The 9190-nt window shown below is 41.9% G+C and overlaps 1 protein-coding gene across 1 annotated transcript; it reads right to left on the reverse strand.

Moving 5' to 3' along the window:
- Window positions 1-369: 369 nt before the first annotated feature.
- On the reverse strand, window positions 370-6801 carry LOC309542737 (cryptic protein-like). Its single transcript, XM_082241670.1, has 6 exons — window positions 6607-6801; window positions 5693-5742; window positions 5388-5561; window positions 3505-3619; window positions 2591-2691; window positions 370-1143 (listed from the first exon to the last, which is right to left on the reverse strand). The coding sequence occupies exons 1-6, from the start codon at window positions 6723-6725 to the stop codon at window positions 1022-1024; spliced, it is 681 nt and encodes a 226-aa protein (XP_082097796.1). The 5' UTR covers window positions 6726-6801; the 3' UTR covers window positions 370-1021.
- Between the last annotated feature and the right edge of the window lie 2389 nt (window positions 6802-9190).

The following is a 9190-nucleotide window of genomic DNA, read 5'->3' on the forward strand; positions in this document are numbered from 1 at the left end:
GGATGCTTGAAGAATCTGTGGATGCTGATAGGAACTGACCTCACTAGCCTGTAGATTTCAGCTACCCGCTGGCTTTTGCAATTCCCAAATGTTCCAACGCAATTCGCAGCTCAAAACGATGTCTCAAAATGCAATTAGAATTCAAGTTTTCATGCAGAGTTTCAAGTTTCATTTAATGGGGAAATGGGACAGAACTGACGTATGATTGAACACGTGCAAACGCAATGAGTACTGAAAATAGATTGGTTCATTAATGTTCCATAAGTTTTATTTTACCCTTTCAAGAAAAAGAAAGTTCCAGAATATACACAACATTTACTGTTTCCAGCACCTAAGCCATAGAAAATACATTTTTCTTCCACTGGAAGAGTCAACACTTCAGAATAAAGAGCTGCTTAAATCAGATTTAAACAGAAGTTAACAAAAATCGGCATTAATGCATTATAGTGCTTTTTCATTAACAAACACTAGTTTAATACTGGGGCTAATCTTTGAAGCAGTCGTTAGCCACTGTAGGGCTTGCACTTCACAAGGGATAACTTTATGACTAGCTATTCCAGCATCTCACTGATTCTTCTGAGATGCTCAGAACAGGACTTTTGAGACCAATTTTAGGGCCTAGTGCAACAACCAGTCCCAGTCCTTCTGTGTCAAAGGAGCATGTCCTTTTTAGATTTAGCAATCTGACTGACATCAGAATGGGAAACCTACAGCCTTCCCAGATATTGTTGGGTTCCAACAGTATCTGGAAAGCTGCAAGTTCCTGATCCCTGAAAACAAAAATGTTAATTATCAGCCCCTTTTTATTTCTTGAGCAATTTTCTGTGGACACTGCAGAAGTGAGGTTTGCTGAGTTTACTGTGAAAGTTGAACAGGGAGTTTAAAACAACAACAGGCACTATAAATTTTATATATAGCACTGTCCTTTGTTTCAGCGTTTAGTCTTCCTTCTTTTGAAGGGCAAGCATCATCATCATCATAAGGCCAATCATGGTTATGAATACCAGTCTTAAAAGAGTTTTCACAACAGGTAGAGCAGTCCACAGAGTGCAAAGAAACAGCCTAGGAAGAAGCAGCCCATTGTTTTCTTTAATCTTTGGCCATTTGAAAGTAAATGGATCCATTCCTCTTCCTCGCTTACAGCTGAGAAACAAAATAGAAATGGTTAGTTTGTTAACAGGGGGACCTCTCTGCAAAGAATTTCAACAGATTGTGCAATTTCCTCTGCTTCTTTGCAAGTACTTAAGCTAAAGCTAACATCTGTTGGAAGCCAATCACAGATCCCATTCTCAGCTGAGAGGTGCAAATGCGGCCCTCTTTGTGAGCCAACTTATCAGCTCTTGCAGGCATTAATCACAGCATAATCAAATGTAAATACAAACCACAAGGAAGTTAATAGAATGCCTTTTATTTTTAACCCTTTTCTCACAAGTAAAGGAAATAAACAGATTAATACCCCAAACCTACAAGGATCACATATATTACACTGGAACTTCTAAGTTTAAAGCCATACTCTTTCCTAAACCATTTATAGGGAGGAAAAAATACTGAACACTCTGATTAGTGGGGCTGCCTTTCAAAATAAAGGCATTAAGAATGGACGTGCTGGACTAAAGTTCCCAAGCTAGTTAATGCTGGAGACAGTCCTTCTGTACTTTTAACAGCTTCAGGACAGACAGAAATTCAACTGAGGAAGTTCTTCCCCGAAATAACATCTTCTGTTGAACTCCTGCTCCTTACAATGTACTTAATTGAACTGGGAGAATCATTATTTAATGGGGGGTGTATTAAGGACCACTCTTTTAGCATATATTTTACATATAACTAGCAGTCAAGCAAGTGTGGAGTTAGTTCCTGATATAGCCTAATTGCTCAATGAACTTTGTTAAGATAATACATTTAAATAACAGATATACATAACTGACTGGCTTTCATAGATTTCTGAGGCCAGAAGGGATCATTATGATAAAATTTAATCTGAACTACTCCAACACGACCCATTCCTTAAATTGCTCTACATGCCTATACAGTGGTACCTTGGGTTAAGTACTTAATTCGTTCCAGAGGTCTGTTCTTAACCTGAAACTGTTCTTAACCTGAAGCACCACTTTAGCTAATGGGGCCGCCTGCTGCCGCTGCACCGCCGGAGCACAATTTCTGTTCTCATCCTGAAGCAAAGTTCTTAACCCGAGGTACTATTTCTGGGTTAGCGAAGTCTGTAACCTGAAGCGTATGTAACCTGAAGCATATGTAACCCGAGGTACCACTGTATTTTGTTGGCAAAAAACCTTTTGAGTCTTATTTTTTGTTTCCATCAAATATTCAGCTGGAGAGATATGAAAATTTAAAACTAGGAATAGGGGAAAGTTCCCTAGTGTTATGGTATGTTGTGACATTTTATTTGGAAGTCTTTCAAATAGCTTGGAGAAAGGAAGCTACATTGAAATAACCTTTGTTGCTAAGCTCTCAGAAACAAGGAACCTTCTGGAAAGGTAAATAAAATGGAAGCTCACTGGTGACAAGTCAGAATGATGAAGGACCATCAATATATAGCAAATTAGCAAAACAATAGATTGAAGTTTCATCTTACCACAGTTTCGCGGAGATAGACAGTGCAGTTCACCAAAAGCACACCGACAAAGATGGCAACTCTTTCGTATCCACTGTCCATGTTTGAACACGCCACAGTTGCTGCAAAGGACAGATCAGAAGGTTCAGAATTAATTAATATTGACATGTTATCATCATCACCATCGTTAAAACAGCAGTATAGGAAAAACTTAAACCCAGGCCAGCAGTCCACAGAAAACGTAACATAAAATAATAACCAATTATAGTTTAGAAATCCTGCTCTGTCTTCCATCCTAATCATGCCAAAGAGCACCAGCCTCCAGTGAGCAGTACGAAGGTAAATACAGTGGTACTTCAGGTTACATACACTTCAGGTTACAGACTCCGCTAACCCAGAAATAGTGCTTCAGGTTAAGAACTTTGCGTCAGGATGAGAACAGAAATTATGCTCTGGCGGCGTGGCGGCAGCAGGAGGCCCCATTAATGGTGGTGCTTCAGGTTAAGAACAGTTTCAGGTTAAGAACAGACCTCCGGAACGAATTAAGTACTTAACCAGAGGTACCACTGTAGGCAAAAATTGCCTCCCCTCCTCTGTGTCTGCTGCATCAAAAGCTTTTCCATTGAATTCACTGGTCTTTTTTCCACCAATTGACCCTAATTATAAGCAAACTACATCTCTCCAAATAAAAAAATTCCTTCCAGTAGCCCCTTAAAGACCAACTAAGTTAGTTCTTGGTATGAGCTTTCGTGTGCATGCACACTTCTTCAGATACACTTGCATGCACACGAAAGCTCATACCAAGAACTAACTTAGTTGCTCTTTAAGGTGCTACTGGAAGGAATTTTTTTATTTTGACTATGGCAGACCAACACGGCTACCTATCTGTAACTACATCTCTCCAGGAACTCATGTCTCCCAGTCAGTTTCCTTACCTCTTTCTTTGATCATATTCACAGTATCTGCCAGTGAAGTGTTGGGGGCATGCACAGAAGCTGCCCAGGATGCAAGTTCCTCCATTTTGACAGCAATCCCGCTTCAGCGTTTTACCTGGAAGTGAATAATTCCACGGTTTACTAAGAAGCAGACCCTCTTTGAACCTACATTCTCACTTGCCCCACCAAGTCTCCCTGGCTGCCAAAGGTCTGATTTTTATTGGCCTTGAGGGGACAATAAAATTAGCTGCCTGTTAAGAGTGTTTGCTCAGTTAAGCCCAGTTTGTTTAGATAAGGATTAAAAGCACACTACTAGGGATTACTCAGTGGCCAGACAGCAACCCCCTGGCATGTCTCTGCTGAAGAAGCTTGTGGACTTCATATAAGTCCACTTTCCCAGAAGCAGACCTCACTCGTCACTTAAATAAATGGGTTTTCTTTGAAAGTAGCATGACAGACATTTGCCAAAAAGAATGAAAGTCAAATTTTTCTTACGACCCTCTAACAAAGACTGGTCCTGGATTTGCAGATTTCTGATGGGTTATAGTTTAGCTCAGGGGTCAGCAAACTTTTTCAGCAGGGGGCCGGTCCACTGTCCCTCAGACTTTGTGGGGGTCCGGACTATATTTTTTGGGGGGAAATGAATGAATTCCTATGCCCCACAAACAACCCAGAGATGCGTTTTAAATAAAAGGACACATTCTGCTCATGTAAAAATATGCTGATTCCCGGACCGTACGCGGGCCGGATTTAGAAGGCGACTGGGCTGGATCTGGCCCCTGGGCCTTAGTTTGCCTACCCACGGTTTAGCTGAAAACAATGAACTGAAATAAAATTAACAAGCACATGGCCTTGTTTTTATGTGACATTAATAGCAGAATAACATCTCATGCTCTTCTATTATCCCTGGGTAGAAAGAGTATTTCTGATATAGCTCAATATAGCTCAGTGATTGACCTAAGCCATAGACATATTACATGGGAACTGCAGCACTTCCCCGTAGGAACACTGCGGTCCAGCGCCAAGGGCCTTCTGGCAGTTCCCTCACTGTGAGAAGCAAAGTTACAGGGAACCAGGCAGAGGGCCTTCTCTGTAGTGGCACCTGCCATGTGGAACGCCCTCCCATCAGATGTCAAGGAGATAAAGAACTACACAACTTTTACAAGGCATCTGAAGACAGCCCTGTTTAGGGAAGTTTTTTATGTTTGATGTTTTATTGTATTTTTAATATTTTGTTGGAAGCTGCCCAGAGTGGCTGGGGAAACCCAGCCAGATGGGCAGGGTATAAATAATAAACTATTATTATTATTATGATCCTGTTCAGATATGCAACAGCATAAAAACTGCTTGAACCACCATAAAATATTTCCACAGAATTGGCACCCATGAACATTTGAGTATTAAATTAGATGTGGCACAAGGGTTGGGGTTAATTGACAGCAGATTCCCAATGGACACATGTGCATTTATTACATTTTTATCCCACCCTTCCTGCAAGGAGCTTTAGAGGTGTCCCTCAGTTTAGTCTCACAACAACCCTGTGAGTTAGGATAGGTTAAAATTTAGGCTGCAATCCTGATAACACTTAGGTAGAAAGAAGCCCCATTGAACACAATGGGTTTTACCTCCAGGTAAACATATCTGGGATTGCATTCCCAGGAGGTTTGGTGGCAGAGCAAAGATTTGAGCTTGGGCCTCCTTTGCTCAAGACTATATACATTTCAAAACTCTATACCAGACTTTTTGTCTCTGCTATTTCCACAAATACAGATGGCTGGGACCAGTTGGAATCCAATGATATCGCGAGGGCCACAGGCCATCTCTGCAGTATATAATGATTGTTTTGGCAGCATATAGAGATGGCAAATGACATTGCTACCTACTTTCAGTAAGACCAATGAAAGGCACTATTGGCTTATTGAGGTGTTTCCTGCTCTCATAACTCTGGTTCATCTCATTGAAGATATTTAATGTGGTGAGTTGGTCTTTGATGTTATCCTTTGGGACTGTGGCACCAGCAATTTCTCCAGCATCCTGTATTTGCTCGTGTCTGGACCCTTATAGGAGACAAGGTGATAAAAAAATAAGATGATATAGGTTTGTGTGTTTTATTTAAAAAGTGCACACATTTAACAGTGTTGAGACAAACAAACAAACAAAAAAGACAGAAGAAGAGGGAGCTTCTCACCTTTTCCAAAGTGAATACTTTGCAAGGCCAGAGTCACTGCTAAAATAAACCTAGAAATGCAAAATCAGAAGAAATAGCTTATATAGAAAAGGGCTTGAGAGAAAGGTACATGCCAAGGCATGTCTACTCAGAAGTAAATCCCACTTAATTCAGTAGGACATGACTCCCAGGTACTTTATTTAATAAGAAGGTTTCCATGCTATTTTTTTCATTTGCAAACAAGAAACACCAAAGTGGTTCATGTCATAATAAACTCAAACGATATCCCATAAAATGTCTCATGGTGTAAGTCAGTACATAGGAATGTCACCTTAATTGTAAGGTAAAGAATGCAATACTAAACACACTGCCGTGACAATCTGCATAAGACATACTCAAGAGTAGACCCACTTAAGTGCATTGATTGCAATGGCTCTGCTCTAATAATGGCTTAGTTGGCTATCACCCACTAAGGAGTGAGGCTGCAATCCTCTTGCTGCTTACCTGGGAGTAAGCCCCATTGAACTCAGCGGGACTTACTTCTGAGTAGACATGCTTTTGTACTGTGCTGCAAGTCAAAACTAAATTCAATGAGACTTCAAGCTGAGAATCTTACTCTTAAAAACTAGAGTAAAGCAGCTGAATGGCTCAGGCACCACAGTTGCCAAATGAAGGATGCTATCCTGCACATCCATAGAACCCTAGTTTAACAGCTGCATTCTCTTTCATAATATCGCCAGGGCATCTGCTTCCTAAATACGTTTGTAGTCTAATTAGTAAAGCCTTCTACAGCTCTGTCAATTACCATTTATTCTCGCTGGAGCCAAAATAGCAAGCTTTTGAGTGTCTAAAATTTGTTTAGAATTTGCCTCTGTGCATGCAAAGATTAAGAAGGTGTCAAGGCAGTTATAGGAGAGGGAAAAAAGCAGACTTACCTGGTGTTTTGTTTCCAATACATTTTCCTGCCGTTTTTTAAAAGGACCTTTAGTTCCAATGCAGTTTCCAAGGGAGGGCTCTTTAGGCTGTTCTGTGTAGTTGTCTGTACTCCAAACATACAAAGAGTAACTATAGCAACAGAAAAACGGGCATATGTGTGTATCTCTAGCCTAGAGCATCACAGGACAAATATACGGCTCCTAGTAGCTCCTCTGCTGGTAAATGCTTTGCAGAGGTACAACCCATCACTTCTAATCTCTCTGAGCTGACTGGTTCCTACCCCTCCCCGAAGATACATAAACACTTCTGGCTGGAGGGGGAGAAGTCACTCACAAGCACAGCAGGCGGTAAAGTTGATTCTTCACTAGGAATCTGCTTTAGCATTGGTCTTCACCTAGTGGGTGCAATGCTTTGCAACATCATCAATGTGAACATGGTATCTCATCACTTGGGAATTAGATGGAGTCTAGCATATGGATTGCACACTATCTATAAGAAGACTTTAATGTATTTTTAATCTTTGTTGGAAGCCACCCAGAGTGGCTGGGGAAACCCAGCCAGATGGGCAGGGTACAAATCATATATTACTATTACTACTTTATGGCTATAACAGCCAGCTTCAATCTTTCTTCTTCTTCTTCTTCTTCTTCTTCTCCTCCTCCTCCTCCTCCTGCAACCAATCCTTAACTTGTGTAGCATCTCGCCTGATGTAGAGTTGTGGAGAACTTTAAAGCACACCACATTTCCGTGCCTTTTAGCTTGGTCCTGCTGAAGGCATTGCCCAACTCTGTGTTTTTCTTTCTGTTTGCTTAAATATTATTTTTAAGGGAGAGGTCAAAAGACTGGAATTCGGTGACCGGACACAAAACTGAAAAGGGGGACTCCAAGACTTTAGTAGTGGTATTGAAGGCAGGATTTTGGCAAGCTATAACTTATCCCTCTTCTACACAAGTGCTAAAGGTACAGAGGTCATATTTCATCCTTTGCATCTTACCACAATAGAGATGGAGAAAGATGGCCACATATAGGATAGCTTGGCAAGAGGACAGGTCACTTGTAAGTTGTTACTTAAAGGTAAAGGGACCCCTGACCATTAGGTCCAGTCGTGGATGACTCTGGGGTTGCAGTGCTCATCTCACTTTACTGGCCGAGGGAGCCGGCATACATCTTCTGGTTCATGTGGCCAGCATGACTAAGCCGCTTCTGGTGAACCAGAGCAGTGCACGGAAACGCCGTTTACCTTCCCACTGGAGTGGTACCTATTTATCTATTTGCACTTTGAGGTGCTTTTGAACTGCTAGGTGGGCAGGAGCAGGGACCGAGCAACAGGAGCTCACCCCGTCACGGGGATTCGAACCGCCGACCTTCTGATCAGCAAGTCCTAGGCTCTGTGGTTTAACCCACAGCGCCAACCGCATCCCAAGTTGTTACTTAGCTTTTCGCTTTTACCTGCATTTTAAAAATTGACTTATTTACTTCACTTTTCCTTTAGATTCTGCTTTTCCTCCCTTCCATTTCCCCCTCACAACAGCCACCTTTAGGCTGAAAAACAAACAACTGGCTCAAGGTTTCTCAGGGAGCTTCATGGCTGAGTGGAGATTTGAACCCTGGGTCTCCCACATCCCAGCCTGACATCCTAACCACTATAGAGCACTGCCTGTCATAAAAAGGAGAGTGATTAAGAAGACTCTAGACAGGGAGCTGTTTCTGAAACCCACTCAGTCATGAATCAGCTTGTCAAGGAAACTCCACGAAATGAATGGAACCGTTATGCAGGCAGTGCTGGATTTATATCTAAGCTAAACAAGCTATATCTCCCCCAAAAATTAAAGGAAAAAACCTGGATGTACATTTCCAAAATATAAGATAACAAACAAACAAAATAAAACCTACCTGGCTTGAGAGCAGTACATGTGAAAAGGATCTAGGAGTCTTGGTTGACAACAAACTTGACATGAGCCAACAGTGTGACGCGGCAGCTAAAAAAGCCAATGCAATTCTGGGATGCATCAATAGGAGTATAACATCTAGATCAAGGGAAGTAATAGTGCCACTGTATTCTGCTCTGGTCAGACCTCACCTGGAGTACTGTGTCCAGTTCTGGGCACCACAGTTCAAGAAGGACACTGACAAACTGGAATGTGTCCAGAGGAGGGCAACCAAAATGGTCAAAGGCCTGGAAACGATGCCTTATGAGGAACGGCTAAGGGAGCTGGGCATGTTTAGCCTGGAGAAGAGGAGGTTAAGGGATGCTATGATAGCCATGTTCAAATATATAAAAGGATGTCACATAGAGGAGGGAGAAAGGTTGTTTTCTGCTGCTCCAGAGAAGCGGACACGGAGCAATGGATCCAAACTACAAGAAAGAAGATTCCACCTAAACATTAGGAAGAACTTCCTGACAGTAAGAGCTGTTCAACAGTGGAATTTGCTGCCAAGGAGTGTGGTGGAGTCTCCTACTTTGGAGGTCTTTAAGCAGAGGCTTGACAACCATATGTCAGGAGTGCTCTGATGGTGTTTCCTGCTTGGCAGGGGGTTGGACTCGATGGGCCTTGTGGTCTCTTCCAACTCTATGATTCTATG

The sequence above is a fragment of the Podarcis vaucheri genome (assembly GCF_965113315.1).
Source record: "Podarcis vaucheri genome assembly, chromosome: 11".
NCBI lineage: Eukaryota > Metazoa > Chordata > Lepidosauria > Squamata > Lacertidae > Podarcis > Podarcis vaucheri.